General features: G+C 42.6%; 1 protein-coding gene across 8 annotated transcripts in view; it reads right to left on the bottom strand.

The window, feature by feature from the left end:
- Window positions 1–17,757, bottom strand: part of DST (dystonin) — a 465,365-nt gene that overhangs the window by 141,185 nt on the left and 306,423 nt on the right. For 7 of the 8 annotated variants that reach the window (XM_032778396.2, XM_032778395.2, XM_075063726.1 and 4 more), the window contains 4 exons: window positions 14,405–14,557; window positions 11,559–11,792; window positions 10,978–11,262; window positions 8,511–9,056 (listed from right to left, as the gene is read on the bottom strand). In XM_032778396.2, coding sequence (XP_032634287.1) covers window positions 8,511–9,056; window positions 10,978–11,262; window positions 11,559–11,792; window positions 14,405–14,557 — 1,218 coding nt within the window. Of the gene's footprint in view, window positions 1–8,510; window positions 9,057–10,977; window positions 11,263–11,558; window positions 11,793–14,404; window positions 14,558–15,658; window positions 15,893–16,787; window positions 16,935–17,127; window positions 17,344–17,534; window positions 17,685–17,757 lie in introns of all 8 variants that reach the window. The other variant, XM_075063729.1, reaches the window with a different exon arrangement.

Raw genomic sequence — 17,757 nt, forward strand, 5'->3', positions numbered from 1 at the left:
AGGAAAAAAACAGACATTAAAATGCATACTTTATTTGATATGAGTGGGATTTCTTAGGGATTTCACAGTAACGTATTGTGCTCATAAAAAGATTTTGCTCAATCTACAGCGCCTAGTATTTCACATTTGGATGTCTACAGTTAGCCACCTTAAAATGTAGTCACTGGGAGCTACAAATATTCAGTATCTCAAAAAACAAAACTCCTTTTCTATGTGCATAAAAATACAGATGTAGGTGCCTAGTTTCAGGTACCCAAGTTTGAAAATTTTGACCAGTGGCTAAAGCAGTTATTACAATAAATGTAATTTAGACAATTACTAGACTAGGTGATTTTTTTACATAAAAACAATTAAGTTTGCTTTAGTAGTAAATGGATACTTTGTATAGGAATAGTGCTGGGCAAGATACTTGTTTTGAGGATTGCCTAAACCACATGCTGCAAATAAGCTAAAATGTTAGGAATTATTCAGCAGAAGTTTTGCCATGGAGCCCTCATCTGCACAGAGATCTGAGCAGGTGCAAGAATCAGCTCAATTGGCTCTCTGAGACCTTAGCTAATATGCACAAAAATACACATGAGATGACACTTATGCCATCTGCTAATATTTGGCCTGATTCTGATCTCATTGATCAGATCTACACTGATTCTAGGCCTGATTCTGATCTATACTGGTTTTATACCAGGGTAATTCTATGGATGTCAGTGGGGTTACTCCTGACTTACACTGGTAGAACTGAGAGCAGAATCTGGTGCGCATTTCTCTTTCTGTGCCCTAACACTCTGGAAGAGCTACAGGAGAATCAGCCTAAACAAAGAGAAACTACAATAGAGAAAAATATTTCAAATCTTTTAAATAGATTCTCTGCTTTACCAGAAGTTTTTGGATTGGTTTTGAAAAAAAATACTAAGCTTACTGTTAATTTAAACCAAGTTCTGAACATGGTCATGAGTTGTTTTACCTTGTTCCTAGTAAGGAACCCCACACGGGGGATGTCAGCAAGGACTCTAAACTTTGGGCAAGAGAAGACCGTGGTTTTCAGAAGTGGCTTATTTATAACAAGTCTGTACCTGCTAAGGGACTGGTAAAGTGTTCACACTTTATGTTGGTCTTGTAAAATGTGAGGTTTTTTCTGATCAGACAGAGCAGAATGCTACAGTCTTTTAAGTTAACATGCCTCACCATACGCACAGTGAATTGTGCCAAGCAATGAAATGCTAGGGAAATTGTTCTGGTATCTGTGGAGACAGTTTTCATCGGCAAATTGTTCTGGTTGCATAAAGTCATAATATTTACCAATAGTTACTTTAAATATTTGTTTTCTGAAGCTTAGAAAAAGGATATTCCAATTGTATCTTTTACACTTTGTACCTAGTCTCCACCTAGTGGCCAAACATTAAAAGATATTCCGTTTATCTAAAAGGGGACTAGAGCCCTTGGTATGATTATGTACAAAACAGTATATGTTAAAAATTGATCTGTAACTTGATTTGTTTGTTTAGATTTATACAAAGATTAAAAAGCTTCTGTCCAAGGTTCTAGTCACTCCTGCCATAAATTACACAAACAAAATTTGGAAAGTCTCAATTAAAAAGACCCTCTGGCCCAGATGCACAAGAGGAGTTAGGTGCTGAACTCCCTGGTTTAGCTCCTAAGTTCCAGTGCAGGGTTCCTCATTCCAGTCTGGATGTCCATCTCCCACCTAAATCCTAGAGCGAGTCACAACCGAGGGAAGATAGGTATTTGGCTGCCTAAGTCATGCAGGGCCCAATCCGGTAGGCATGGCTTGAGTGCACCCGATCATACCCCTGAGGCAAGTTCTCACAAAACAGCTGGGGAGTGGGGGAGCTCCCATAGAACTCTTAGTCCAGAGGTAATGCAATGTGGGAGACTCCTGGTTCAAGTCCCCATCTGCATGAGTGGGAAAAGGGATCTGAACAATGATCAACATGAGTACCCTAACCACTGAGCTATGGGATAGTTTGATGTGGGGCTCCCTCAGTCTCACCTGTTGAAGCTGTTGCACTTTGGATAAATAACTGAAGAGTCATTTGTGTGTGTGTGTGTGTGTTGGGGGGGAGGGGGGGGGACCTGCCTATCAATAACTATGTAGTCTGGTGGTTAGAGCACTCCCCCATTCAGTGGAGACCCAGCGTTCAGTCCCACTGCTCCAGTCTTAGGAAAGTATAATTTAATGAAGAAATGTCTAAGATACACTAGGCCTTTTTTTGTTCTGAACATTTAGGCTCAAACATTCAAAGACCCTTCCGGGTGTGTGTTCTAAATGTGCATATGCACAGGGCAGCTTGGCAAATTACCCATATGCGCACATACATATCCATCTGCACCTGGGAATGTAGGCTGTGTGCATGCTCAGAACAGAAGTTCTTTGAAAATCTTGCATACAAAGTCTTTACCCCCACCTAGATTAGATTAGGTAGAATTAGGTAGAATCCAGTCTATTAATAACAGCAGCTTTCAATCCTACTTTTGACTGCAGGTTTAGTGAGAAAATGTCAGTGAGTTTCTCGAAACAGGGAGAGATGCTTGCTCACCAAATGTTCAAGAAAACAGATCAGAATTTGGTTTCATAATCAAGGTGTCATGTCCTGACCTAAATCAATGACTTAGACAATGATCATGCAAGAGCTCACTCAAAAACCATCATAGGACTCACAGGACTCTCCTGGACATCATAGGAGTCCAGGAGAGCTGGCTATATTTTAAAGAATCCTTATTGAGGTTTCAGGAAAAAAACATCACGATGTGTAGAAAGAATAGTAAATATGGCAGCTTGGCTTAACAGTGAGATCCTGGCTGATCTTAAATGCAAAAAAGAAGCTTACAAGAAGTGGAAGATTGGACAAATGACCAGGGAGGAGTATAAAAATATTGCTCAGGCATGCAGGAGTGAAATCAGGAAGGCCAAATCACACTTGGAGTTGCAGCTAGCAAGAGATATTAAGATTAACAAGAAGGGTTTCTTCAGCTATGTTAGCAACAAGAAGGAAGTCAAGGAAAGTGTGAGCCTCTTACTGAATGAGGGAGGCAACCTAGTGACAGAGGATGTGGAAAAAGCTAATGTACTCAATGATTTTTTTGCCTCTGTCTTCACAAACAGCACAGCACAGTATGGGGAGATGGTGACCAGCCCTCTGTGGAGAAAGAAGTGGTTCGGGACTATTTAGAAAAACTGGATAAGCATAAGTCCATGGGGCCGGATGCACTGCATCCGAGGGTGCTAAAGGAGATGGCGGATGTGATTGCAGAGCCATTGGCCATTATCTTTGAAAACTCATGGAGATCGAGGGAGGTCCCAGATGACTGGAAAAAGGCTAATGTAGTGCTCATCTTTAAAAAATGGAAGGAGGAGGATCTGGGGAACTACAGGCCAGTTAGCCTCACCTCAGTCCCTGGAAAAATCATGGAGCAGGTCCTCAAGGAATCAATTCTAGAACTTAAAGGCAAAGGAAATGTGATCAGAACAGTCCAGCAGGATTCCACCAAGGGCACATCATGCCTACTAACTAATGGCCTCATAGAATAAACGGCGTAACGTGGAGGGGGAAAGCAGTGGATGCTCATTCCTTGACATTCAGCAAAGCTTTGATAACAGTTCCCCACAGTATTCTCCAGCAAGTTAAACAAGTATGGGCTGAGAAATGACATAAGTTGAATAGAAAGCTGGCTAGATTGTTGGGCTCAACAGGTAGTGACAATGGCTCCAGTCTAGTTGGCAGCCGGATCAAGCGGATTCCCAAGGTCAGTCTGGGCTGGTTTGTTCAATATCTTCATTAATGATCTGGAGGAGTGTGTGAATGTACTCTCAGCAAGTTTGCAGATGACACTAAACTGGGAGGATGCAGTATACGCTGGAGGGTAGGATAGGAACAGAGGGACCAATAATAGAGGATTCCAAAAAGAACCTGAATGAGTTCAACAAGGATAAGAGAGAGCTGCACTTAGACGGAAGAACTCATTCACTGACACGATAGAGCGAATGGCTACGAATAGTAACCATGTTGGGAAACATGCCAGGTGTAATATCCAGTGGTAAATGGCTAGAAGTAGTTCTGCAGAAAAGACCTAAAGGGTTACAGGGGACGAGAAGCTGATAGATCAACAGTGTGGTCCTTGTTGCCAAGAAGCTAACAGCATTTTGGGCTGTATAAAAGGCAAGTCAGCAGACGAGGATGTGATCATTCCCCCTATTCGACATTCTGAGGCTCACTGGAGCTGTTCCAGTTGGGCCCACACTACAAGATTGGAAAAATGGAAAAGATAACAGCGGAGGGCAACAAAAATGATTAGGGGGCTGGAGCAAATGACTTATGAAGAGAGGCTGAGGGAACTGAGATTGTTTAGTCTGCAGAAGAGAAGAATGAGGGGGGAGTGACAGCTGCTTTCAACTATCTGAAAGGGGGTTCCAAAGGGAAGGGATCTTGACTGTTCTCAGTGGTACCTGATGACAGAACAAGGAGTAATGGTCTCAAGTTGCAGTGGGGGAGGTTTAGGTTGGATATCAGAAAAAACTTTTTCACTAGGAGGGTAGTAAAGCACAGGAATGGGTTACCTAGGGAGGTGGTGGAATCTCCTTCCTTAGAGATTTTTAAGGTCAGGCTTGTCAAAGCCCTGACTGGGATGATATAGTTGGGAATTGGTCATGTTTTGAGCCAGGGGTTGGACTAGATGACCTCCTGAGGTCCCTTCCAACCCTGATATTCTATGATCCTGCAAGATGCAGAGTATTTGGCACTCTCAGCTCCCCCAGACTTCAATGGCACCTCATAGGATCGAGTCTTTATTGAGAAAAGGAATGCTGGCCAGAAAAAACAAGTTGAAAAGTGCTAGAGACTATATAACATCTACCTGGAGAACAAAAAGTGAGGAGCAAGAATGAGTCTTAAATCAGTAGTGAAGACCAGGCCTAGGTCAACGTAAGACAGCTTATGTCAACCTAATTGTGTCAGTGTCTACGCTACAACCTTGGTCCCACCAACGTAAATGTCTACTACAGTGACATAATAACTTCACTTCTAGCATAGCGCTTATGTCCATGTAGTTAGAATCAAACAATGTCTGTGTGGACATTATGTGACTTACATCAGCCGTTGGCTGTCATTCTTATCAATTTCATGGTCCCCTTCTGGAGCCATGAAATTGACAAGAAATGCTGGTAGGTTCCCAGCTGAAAATCCTGCGCCTGGCTCACAGCTCTGGTTGCCACCCCTGGCAGCTTGGGGGCAGTAGTAGCTGGGCTCCCAGCAAGGACAGGAGAGCTGAGAACCTGGCCTGGGCTCCCAGAAGGGACCTCCGTGCAGAGCTGAGACTCTCAGTCCCCCACACAGCCCCTCTTCACTTGGTGGACGCACTCCTGTTGAGGACACAGCACTGACAGTAATTACTGTAAATCTGCAGTAATTACTGCAATGGCTGTAAGACAACCTAACATCGGTCAACTTACATTTGTAGTGTTGACATGTCTTTAGTGACAGGAATACCCCAGCCGAAAGATGGACCTCTTACCACGCAACACTACAGCAGTAGCCGCTTATGCCCAAGGTTATGCTTATGAACATCTGGCACAGGGATGAGACTGCTGAGTGGAGCTATAGTGACACACATAAATCTCCCTTAACCAGATCAATGCAACTCTGCGTTACAACTGTGAAGGTTAAAATTATAATGGTGTTATCCATGCTGAACAGTAAATGGAGTGACATTTGTTGCTAACTGAAGGGTGTTGATGAGTCAGATGTGAAATGAGTTGGTGATTTAGTCCGGTTCCTGGGGAATAGGTGTCCTCAGAGCAAAAGACACAGACACAGAATTCATTTCCCTCCCCTAGAAGTTAACCTTCCAGGACAGCACTGAGACATGCTGGCAGAGAAGGGTGGAGAAGCTAGCACTGCTGCTCCCCATGCAATACTGTAGCAGAGTGGATCCCTACTCTGGCCCTGAAGAGGTTAAAGACACCCCAGGAAAGGGGCTGGGGCTGGAGCAAGCAGCCTTTTGAGCTGGGCTGATTGGGGGAAGTGGCAGCAGCTGGGGCCATGCCCCAAACTGAGCCACAGGCCCTTATAAAAGGGCAGAGAAGCCAGGTGCCTCAGGGTCTTGGCAACTGCCCAGTCATTAGCTAGCCCCATGCCCGGGGGCAGACTGCAGTATTAGCCTCTCATCATCAGCAAAGGGGTTTGGACTTGCTGCCTTGGCCTACCCCTGGGTTGCATCCTGCAACCCCAGTACCTCCTGGCCTAATTCTAGGCTGCAGCCTGGGGCTTTCCAGGCAGGAGCTTCCCAGCTCCGCTGCCTTCCCCAGCCCTGCTTCACCCTAGGTACCTTCTCTGGTCCCTTGCAGCAGCCAGGCCCTTCTCTCTCTGAACGCAGAGAGAGACTCCCTTGGGTCCTGGCTTCACTGCCCTTTTATAAGGGCCTGTGGCTCAGTTTGGGGCGTGGCCCCAGCTGCTGCCACTTCCCCCAATCAGCCCAGCCTAAAAGGCTGCTTTCTCCAGCCCCGGCCCCTTCCCTGGGGTGTTTTTAACCCCTTCAGGGCCAGAGCAGGGATCCACCCTGCTACAAATACCTTTCTAGTGGACTAGTAAAAGACAAGTTTAAGAGACTGTTAATCTAACACCTCTCAAAAGCAATGAAGTTCCACTTAAAAATACACATAGAAAATTACTTCAAACACTCAACACAAATTTAAAATTTATAGTATGATTCTTTAAGCATAGAATGGGAAACCCTGTCCTCTGCTTTGCAGGTGTGGAGGGCAGGGCCGGTGCAACCATTTAGGCCAACTAGGCGGTTGCCTAGGGCGCCAAGATTTGGGGGTGCCAAAAAGTGGCGCCCTCCCAAATTTTTTTAAATGGTTGCAGCCGCTGCTGCTGGAGGGCTGAGCTGCCGGCAGCAGCAGCTGCCTGCAGCCGGCAGCCCAAGGTGTCCCCCGGGTCAGTGCCGCCGCCGCCCAGCCCGCAAGCCCAGGGCGCCCTCGGCATCGTCGACAAGCCACCGCCTAGACCCAGACCCCCTCCCTCCCCGGGGTCAGGGAGCCGCGCGCACCGGCAGCAGGGCCGCCACACCTCCGGGTCGGGAGCCTGCCGCGCGACCCGGCAGCCCGGGCGCCCCCGCCCTGGGTCAGGAGCGCGCCGCGACCCGGCAGCCAGGGCGCCCCGCCCCGGGTCAGGGAGCCGCGCCGCAGCGACCCGGCAGCCCAGGGCGCCCCCCGCCCAGGGTCAGGGAGCGCTGCCGGCGACCCGGCACGTCCAGGGCGCCCCCGCCCCCGCCCGCGGTCAGGGAGCACTGCAGCGGACCCAGCCAGGGTGCGCCGCTCCGGGGTTCAGGGAGCCGCCGCCTTCGAGCAGCCCGGCAGCCAGGGCGGCCCGCCCCCGGGTCCAGGGACGCCGCGCAGCCGCAGCCAGGCCCCCCCGCGGGTCAGGGAGCCGCGGTTCTGGTGGACCCGCGCGCGGGGCGGCGAAATGTCCCGGCGCCTAGGGCGCCAGAAACCCTAGCGCCGGTCCTGGTGGAGGGCCCTTTGGCTATAGAACTGGTTCACCTCCTCTGCATAGGTTATGCCAGGATATGGAGAGGCTATGAAGGGAGCCCGCACCATCTCTGAAACACAAAGTCCAGCTCTGCAGAGGCTCTGCAGGCAATTACACAGAAAAGGGGTAGGGATTAGTGCCAAAGCAGGGCTGGATTAACGCAGGGGCTTTAGGGACTATAGCCAAGGGCCCTGGACTAAGAGGGGCCCTAATGCAGCAGGGCTCAGGTAGGCTGCCTGCATGCCATGGCCCCACTCTGTTCCCAGAAGTGGCTGGCTTCTGGCATGTTTCTGCAGCCCCTGGCAGGGGGCAGCAGGGGAGAGGTGGCTCCCCATGCTGCCCTCACCCCCCAGCACCGCCCCCATAGCTCTCATTGGCAAGTGAATGGAATTGCTCCTTAAAGGCAGTGGTTTCTGAGAGCCCATTGCCAACTTTGGAAGTCAGACTAGGAAAAACCAGAATAGGCCACAGATAAATTAAAGCTCTCTAATAAATTTATATTTTGAATGCTAATCTTGGCAGGCCCTGGCTTTTATTGTACTTGTTTCATTAATAAGACTAGAAGTAGGTTACCACTTGGAAGGAAAAAATTCAAGGGCACAAATGACAGGCAGATGCAGTCGGCAGACAAATCTAGAGGTACCATAGAGTTTCCTTCCATTCCAAAATGTTATTCAGACATTCTGCTTTCACAGATTCCTAGATTTTTAAGACCAGAAGGGACCATTAGATCATCTAGTCTGACCTCTGTATAATACAAGCCACAGAATTCACCCAGTTTCTCCAATAACTTGTGTTTGACTAAAGTATCTCTCTTCGAAAGGCATTCAGCCTTGACCTGAGGACTTCAAGAGATGGAGAATTATCACTTCCTTTCTAGTTTGCTTTAATGGTAAATCATCTTTCACAAATATATGATGAGCCAACTATTTTCCCCTTACTCATTCAGATGTAAATAAAACGTACCTTAGTATAAAGAGATTTGAAACGATCTGAAGCATTATCCAGTTTACTTTGCACCTCCATGTAAGTAGCTGAAGTATCAATACCATCTTTGTCAACCTTGACACCATCTTTTTTACTCCAAGATTTAGCAGCATCTAACACCCTCTGTCCAGAAATTGTAATGTACCGTAAGTCACCTTTGTGAGAAATAACATCTTCTGAAAAACTCTTTTGCCTTTTGAGCTTGGTCATGATACCAGTGAAGTCAGCAGCACCAGCCTCCAGGTTTTCAAGTTCCTGTTCTGACTGCTGCAGCCAGCTTTCAAACTCACTGTAGTCTGTATCAAATTTCTCAAGTTCTTCCTGCAGAGAGTGCGTTAACTTCATTTTCCATTCCAATTCAGCTAAAGCAGTTTCATACTGGACTTTCAGTTCCTTCATGTTCCTTTGCATCTTCTCTTTTTCTTCAGGGGAAAGGTAGTGGCCTTGTTTCTCAAGTAGCGCTTGGGCAGACTGAGTTGCTATTATAACAGCCTGTTGCTGAGAAATAATTTTCTCATGTTGAGCCTATAAGAAAAAAATTAAAATATTTACGACTAGTAGCCTCCTGTAGGGTTCCATCACAGCACATTTTTTTTTAAATCAGAAGTCTCCACTGAAATCATTGAGGAGTTCTGTCTAGAAACTGATAGCACAACATGGACCAAAATTACAAAGCAGCTCAGAATGTTAAAAGGCTTTTCCACATCTCTTCTGATTGATCAGATAACAATTTGTGAGTAACGTAAATAATGAATAGAAGGGATGTTTAAATTAGATTACTCAAAAATTGTTATCTGATCAATCAGGAGAGGTGTGATAAAGCCCTTCAACATTCTGAGTTGCTCATTAAAAATGCCACTCTTATTCATTGTTTACCTATAGCATTTTCAAACTGTAAAAAATAACTATTGGTAATTACAGATCAGACCCTAGCATATACATGGGCAAAGCCCTTTTGACATCAATGGAACTTGGAGAAAAACTGATGCACATCAGCTGAGGACCCAGCCCTGTATTTCTAACACAACCCAGTGCAGTGACTTGCATGGATTACCATCTATAGGCAAGCCCAGTCAGAAAACACCACTTTAAATTTTCCCAAGATTTTTTTTTTCCTCATTCCATGGGTGATTACTCAAGATAGGATTCATTACAGAACACGATAAATGATGGGCAGTTTTTTATAAGTGTAAGTATTCCTTTACCAATTGATCACACAATAGTTACTGGTTCTAACCATGGGCCGTATATATCAATGGGAGAATAGGTATTTCCTATTTATTTTGAGTGAATAAAAGTCATTGCTAATTTTTATACTTCCATTTTTGGATTTTAATAAACAGTTCTCAAGATGATTATAAAATATCTTTCCTTATAGAAAAATTGCCATTCTATGGCATTAAAAAATCCATACACATTAGATACTATATAGATTTCATCAAGTTAAAACTAATAAATGATAGGATCTATAAATACACACTAAAAGAACCCAGTGTAAAACATGTTCGGTTCTGGGAGAAAAAAACCCAGATCTTCTAAAACACCTCAGTTCCTGAAGTGCCTCATTTCCTATAGAAACAATGACTATGTATTTTTTAAAATGGGCTCTGGTGCTTCTCCACCATATATCTGTGATAGACGGTTACTGAAGATCAGATTTGAGCACCAATAGGTACAAATAAAACCACCTATGCTTCCATTTTCTTTAAGAAGGTTTTACATGGAAACTATTCCAAAATACTGTTTCTTTGATCAGTTTCTGCAGATCCTTCATCAGTTCCATCACTCAGAATGTAAAAGGGTTCGAGCTGTTAAAACTGTATCTAAAATACAGAAGGCTGTCATAATTAAACATGCTGGCTGGAGCAGATATATTAAAATTGCTCTGTTGTGGAGTTTTGCAGCTCCTGCTGAAGCCTTCATAATATGGTTCTTTACCCTCTGGGAATTTGTCACTTTTAAAGTGAGAATAATGTAGATTAATAATCTCAACAATCCAATAACGGTAGCTGTGTGCAATCAGTGTTCAGTCATCAAAGGGAAACATGTCAGACCAAATAATTTATCTTTGACAAGGATCAGAAAAGATTATGAAGCTGTGTTTCTGCCTACAGTACTTTATTTATCTACAATAAACATTGTACTGTGTTCATTTCAGCCTAGAAAAATGAAGGGCACTGTGATCACCATTAAGATGGCAACATTTCCCACTGAGAACACTGCAGTTTCTCCCATTCTTACAACAGGAAATAACTGGGTACCTGTGTGGTAACTGACAAACTCTGCGACTCTTTAATGACTTCTCCATTAATAGAATATCTATCAATGTACATTATGTATTTCTTTGAAGCCTGATGGAAAGGCTTTCATTGACTTCAGTGGACTTCTTACCATAGTACCTAAGTGCTGAATATTTGCCATAGCTGGTAACATGCGCATATAGTACCTTGACTTTCTGACACTGCTGGTTCAGGTTACTGTCTGTGAGTTTTACTCTGCCATCTACATGGGTTTCAGACTGTTGCTGAAGTTCCAACAGGTTACCATTGACTTCATCTTCTTCTCCCTCCAAAGCCTTTAGACCCCCTTCTTTAAAATGAGTTCCATTCTGTTCTATTGCCAGCGTCCATTTCTCATCCCCTTGCTCTGCTGCCTTATCCACATTCGACAGCCAATCCAAGAGATTTTCAATTGTATTTTTACTCTCTTCCAGTTGTTCTATGGCGGCAACCTATACATTGAAAGCTCAGAATTTGAAATCTGAAATCATTTTTAGCCTTTACATAGTTTCAAATGTGGAGATTTGAAGTATTTAAAAATATGGTGTTAAAATCTGAAAATATCTGTTAATTGACATATTGAGAATTTGCTGTATTTGTAAAACAAATATGCACTAATTACTTTGATAGTAACCCAAGAAAAATATGACTTTCATCTCTCATTAACAAACCAGTAATAAGTGGAAAGACTATTCCCCCAAGACTTTTTAAAAATTCAAATAAAGATGTAGAATTGTTGCAAAAGAACCTTTTCTGTTTCCTGCTTAATAGCTGAAGTCACAGCTTTATCCAGCACTTTTTTGGACTCTTCTGCCTTCTGGCTAAGCAGCAAACATTTTGTCTTAGCTTCGTTAAGTTTCTGTTCAAGAATAGTCTTGTCTTCTTGTGACAGCTTTCCTCCATTCTCTTTCAAGAACATCTCAGTGTTTTTCACAATCTCTGCCAGTGCCTGTGCACTTGCCAGCATATGTTTCTGTAACTCCTTGTGGGAAAAACAACAAAAGAAGGTAGATTAATTATCTACTTATACTTCACTTCAAACTTCTCAGAAGTCCCTCACTTATCCCACATATTCTTGTAAACTCGTTTTTATTACTGTACATTAGTTCAGATGAGCTATGCTTCTGTTTCTCAGATGGGATTTTGACCCTCACAATGTCTTACAGTTGAGCCTTGGCAGCTTGAGAGATCAAGAGTGTGATACTAGTCATTAGCTTGGAGAGCAAAGAACGCTATTGTTAAAGTATTAAAGAATAACTCATTTAACAATCTGGAGCGGGATAAGTCAAATGTTCCACAGACCATAGTAATAATGCATTTCTGCATAACAGTCCTGGGACAAGTCCAGAACTGAAGCAAGTCTAGAGGAAGTCTAAACTGATTGATGTATATCTTCTTTTGGTCCCTTCCTCTCAATATGTGTGTTGCACGAACTTAGACGCCCTCTAGACTGCCTCAGAGAGTTTTAGACTCACTTAAACTCACAACCGATTACCAGCATGTAATCAGGGCTGGTGCAACCATTTAGGCGAGAATGCTGGGATTTGGGGGGCGCCATTTTCTTCGGCAGCGACCGCGGCAGCCGGATCTTTGGCTGCCCCAGTCACCGCCGGCATTTAGGTGGAGGGAGCTGGGGCAGGGGAGCATGGGGAGGGCCGCCTGCAGCAAGGAAGGTGGGGGCGGCACATAGGGGAACTCCCCGCCCCAGCTCACCCCTGCCCCCATGGCGTGCTCAGAGTGCTCATGCGCGGAGTAGGGGAGAGCTGGGATAGGGGGGTGCCTCAGGGCAGAGGGTGGGGAGCTGCCGCGGGCGAGGCGCCTTAGGGCGGAGGGGGGGAGCTGCTGTGAGGGGGCACCTCAGGGCGGCGGGGGGGGGGCGCAAGGTGGAAGTTTCGCCTAGGGCGCGAAACATCCTTGCACCAGCCCTGCATGTAATTACATCTCAACCTTTACACCTCACTTCTGAATTTGGCACAGTAGGTCTAAATTAATGTAAAGCATTATAAGGGATAATCATAAGCTAAAGGCCCTTAAGACCAGGGTGATGTTTATGGTGCCACCAGATAAAACGTTTTGGACTCTCACTAACACTTGTTAGTGGTTTTTGATATTTAGTCTGAGAAAGAGCAGCTCATTTTAAAGCACTAACAAATATTTTGGATGCCCTTCCTTTGGATGCAGTAAATATTTTATATTAAATAAGATACGGCTTCTTTCCTAAAAAATCTTCGTGCTTCCTTCCATACCCCACCTTATACATGGAATGCTCTCCCTGAACTGATCCATAAGGAATCTTTTCTTCCGTCAAATCCTCTCCCAAGACCTGCTTCTACCATGATGCCCAGAAGAAATCAATCAAGAGATGAGGGCTAGGTTTTGAGGCAGTTGTGGATAGAGGATATTTATAAAGGAAATACATAATTGTACACAATAACTTGGTCTATACTTCTTTCTTTCCCTTGGAATTTTGCTGGTAATCTTAGACAACACGCTCTTAGAGTCAGAGAATGAGTCTACTTTTGTTCAGTACAATGGGTTACTGATCCTCCATGGGACCTCTGTGCACTACTATGATATAAATATTAAATAATAATAAAAACCATAAAATGCTAAATCCTAAAGTCCTCACTGAGGCAAAAATTGAACTGATGTCAGTGGGAGTTCTCCCTCAGTATTAACAGAGTAAAAGTTTAAGTTTTGGCACAAGGGCAGGGCCTAATAGCAAACTAAACGAAAAGCTTTCAGATGTACATGTTGTCACAAGATTATAACAGAAAATTTGAAAAAGTTATAAAAAGGCACCCAGGGAATCTTCTGCCATCACTAGAGGAACAGAATTTACAGGGAAAAAAGATGGCAGAGAAATCCTTTTACAAAAAAGTTTCTATAACAATGTGAGCAGAACACTCCATGCTTCCAGTTATAAAGGTCACACATGATTTTGACATAACAAGCTTGGGCTCACTTACATGTGATTTTCTCACATCTGGCAAGAATACTTTTGAACTGCAGAATCACATGTTAGATCTCAGGCATGCTACAAGATTGTTTCTGAAAGTATACAGTATGTCGCAGGACAGTCTATTCATCTGCTTTTTATCAAGCCACCCTGAATGGGAGCACTGTACAGGTTCAATCCCTTAGCTTCGGTCAACAAGGCATGGTTTTGTGTCTTTTTCCCTCTTTCCCTCCCTCTCTGTCCTGTTTTTCTATCCCCAGGGATGTTGTGCTAATTTCCAAACCACTGGGAAAACTGAGAGGCCACCTCCACTGTTGCTGTCAAAATTGCTGTGTAAATTAACTGGCCCAGGGTATCACATAACAAATTTGGATATTGCTCTTCAATACTTTTCCTTGCAGAGAACCAAGCACATTATCAGTAGTGCCATCATTCTTTTCTGCACAGAATCAGCATGAGATCCTGAGTCAGCTCCTGTTTCCACATCCCCCATGCAGTCAGTGCTCGCTACTGTTGACCTAAAACCTGCCTTAGTCTTCTTGATTTAATCTCAGATTGGTTTCTTTATGGACTGGAACTAATCAAAAATACATCATAAGATTACTAAGGTTGCTGCTGTTTAGTCAAGTTTTCACCTCTTGTTTGGTTTGGTATTGCTTTAACTCAGCCTTGCTGTCTCCGATAACAAGAGCTTCTTGGTGACCAATGAGTCGATTTTCTGTTTGCGTAAAGAGATCACATATTTCCTGTAGTTTCTCCTTGCATTCCTGCTGCTGCTCAGCCACATCCTAATTTGGAGCAAAAATAAAACACAAAATTCTGCATAGGCATCATCAGAAGCTCCCTTACAAACTACTTTTTAAACAACAATATTGCAAGGCAATCATTTTAAAAGTATGCTGTAAACATGATAGCAGTGGTACACACTTTCAGCAAGGTGAATATATAGAAGTTATGGATCATAAACCTTACATATGCTGTAAGTAAAAGGCGATCATGTATTGATGAAATTGCCCAGCAGAAATCTGGCCATGCATATGTGTACAAGTGAAACCTCCAACCAACAGAGGTGAAAATCCACATCTCTTAATTGCTTGAAATCTGTGATAAACACTATTAGTTCTGAAAAAGGATACCAAAACAGAGGTTAGTTGTGATGGGTATGTTAGTTTAGTTGGTATGCATGTTACCTGTGTAGAAAATGTTTGCATCTTTTAAGCAATACAGAGGAATAAAACATGCATGATCATTATTGTTACCAAATTCTTATAGATGCTTCTCATTCACCCATTTTTATATATTTCTCTGCCATAGCACCTTGGCAACAACTTTCTTAGAATGTTACAAAGCCTCAGGATTCTAAATAACTTTTTTCTAACACATCAGTAGTGGGTGAATTGTTGCCTTCTGAGGCCTACATTTGTGCTTCTATGAGAGGAAGGGATGTACAGGTATACTAAGGGCATTCTCTAAGTCAGCCCTGACTATAATCATTTAACTAATTACAAACACAATTGCTACACTATTCATGATTGTAAGCAAACACGAATACTTTTCCTTCAGTCTGACAGAAATACTAGACTTGATCCCCTTGCTCTTGTGTCGATAATGATGTCTGAAAACTCAAGTATCCATCCACTTCCTAATTCTAAAAAGAATGGCTGTAACACAGAAAGACCATAACAACTATTTATCAAACCTGATGATAGCCATTGTAGAATAATGAAGGCAAATGTAACAAAATGTATAGGATATTATAACACATTTAACCCTATAGCCAATGCTTCCCAAGCAACTCATTTCTGTTATGACATAATCACACATTTGCATTAAAATTCCTCATCTATATCAATAAAACACTAAGCACACACTGTCACAGAAAGGCAAACCTTCTGATCACCAAGATCTTGTGCTGTCTGTAACAGTCCCTCTAAACTTTCCATCTGAGATGTGATTGTTTCCTGTACTTCCTGAAAACACTTCTGAGTACTATTTAAGAGCCTCAACAGCTGTTTGCTCTGATTAGGAGAAAGATCCTGGGCATGTTCAGAAATGAAGAACTGAACATCAAATGCTATGGAGTCCAGTTGTATCTTCATACAGCCAAGCTCTTTTGAATTGTTCTGTAAATAAAACAAGAGGAAATGACTGATCGTAAAGAAAGGTTCAGTGTTCATAAAGCATATTTCAGAGAGAAATAATACTATCCCTTGCTCAATGTTCAACTATGTTTTTGATGAAAATTTAAACCAAAAGGAGGAATTAGTCTAAAAATTTGTACTCCAAGACAACGCAACTGGCTGAGTTTTCGCTTGTTTTGCCTTCTTGATCAGGGGTTTATATATATCAAGTTCCAAATAATTATGGTGCTCAGTCTTCTCCTTATTTGTTTTTTTATTTTTTTCACATCAGAGGACTGACTGACCATCAACACTGAAGAGGTACTACTGGGGAGCCATTTGCGTAACTGGAGAAGCAGTTCTGCAAAAAACTAGGAATGGGAGAATATTTACTGAAGGTATTTCCTACCACTGGCTTTCTTGCCTTCCTCCGCAACCTAGAATGACATCCTGCAGGCAAATTCTGCCCTCAGTTACACTCATGCAACCCTAATGAAGTCACTAAACATTCTGCAACCCTATTCAAACCCCAATTAAGTCATTGTACCTTTTACATTCCATATATACATTTGAGCAGTTGGGTCTGTTCATGTCTTCACGGGTATCACATGAAGAGGATGTTTAGGAGGCACTTGAATTCATGGTTTTGGATTTCCCCCCATTTTTGTTTCTTTAAAACACCCTCCATAGCTGTTTTGGAAATGTACATTAAACTCATTGAAGAGATAGGAGTTTAAGCATAGGATGTAATTATAATAATTGGGATAGGTTGCCGTCCTGCATTACACATTCGGATGGGGCCAGATTTCTTACAATAGATGTAAGCAGAGCCAATATTACATTATCCTTTCTGATAATCAAATACACTATTTTATCATTTAATATCAATGATACTTGCCTTGAGCAGTTGTAAGCTTTGCTTCACATTTTCTATATCACTAGTTTTCACTGTCAGGTTGTTCACAGTTTTACTGTTTTCTGTGATCTGGTCTGAAAACTTCTGAAGTCTGCTTAGAAGTTCCTGATGCAATATTGAAAGCTTAGACTAGAAAGGAAAGTTATATATTTATTTACAGTATCATAGTCTAACAAGCCAAATCTGATATTAAATGAAAGAAAATCTGACACCTAATTTATGTTAAAATAAAACGAAACCAAAATATTTATTTTTAACTGAATTACTTTAAAGTAAAGTGAAGCAAGTATACACACAGGAAAATCATTTAATAGAAACATACCATTTCAGAGTCAACAGCAAAGACTATTTGTTTTGCACGCTTTGAAGACATATCACAGACTACAAAAAAGGCCTTCTGTAAATATTCAAATGTTATTTTTAGCTCTTTAAGTTGTTCTTTGGGACCATCTTTGTGCCGAGACCTTAAAAACTCTTCTGTCAACTTCATATCTTTTTTTAGAACAGCAGCAAAGGTAGCCAGTCCTGATTCAAATGACTGCGAACAAAATATAAACAAGATGCATTACATTTACTAAGAGAAATAGGTTTAAAAGTAAATTCGTGTAACTGTATTTAAAATCTGAACCACATGATCTCTCTCATTATAATAGGGCTTTCTATAGCATCCTGCACTGTATTACCTATATGCTTCTTAGTATACCATAGAAATAAATATATTATACTTACCTCTAATTGTTCAAGTTGGGTTTTTAGCATTTCCAAGTTGTTACTAATAGGCTGCTGATTATCTAAGTGGAATTTCATATCTTGAACCATTGTCAAATGTCCTCGCAGTTTCTCTGTATACTTTAAACACTGCTGTACTCCACTGAACATCTGAAAATAAGTTTTAACAATCAAAAAATGCTTTCTGAGATAATAGAGAAACGTAACATTTGTTTTCATTACA

Source organism: Chelonoidis abingdonii, chromosome 3, assembly GCF_003597395.2.
Source record: "Chelonoidis abingdonii isolate Lonesome George chromosome 3, CheloAbing_2.0, whole genome shotgun sequence".
Lineage (NCBI taxonomy): Eukaryota > Metazoa > Chordata > Testudines > Testudinidae > Chelonoidis > Chelonoidis abingdonii.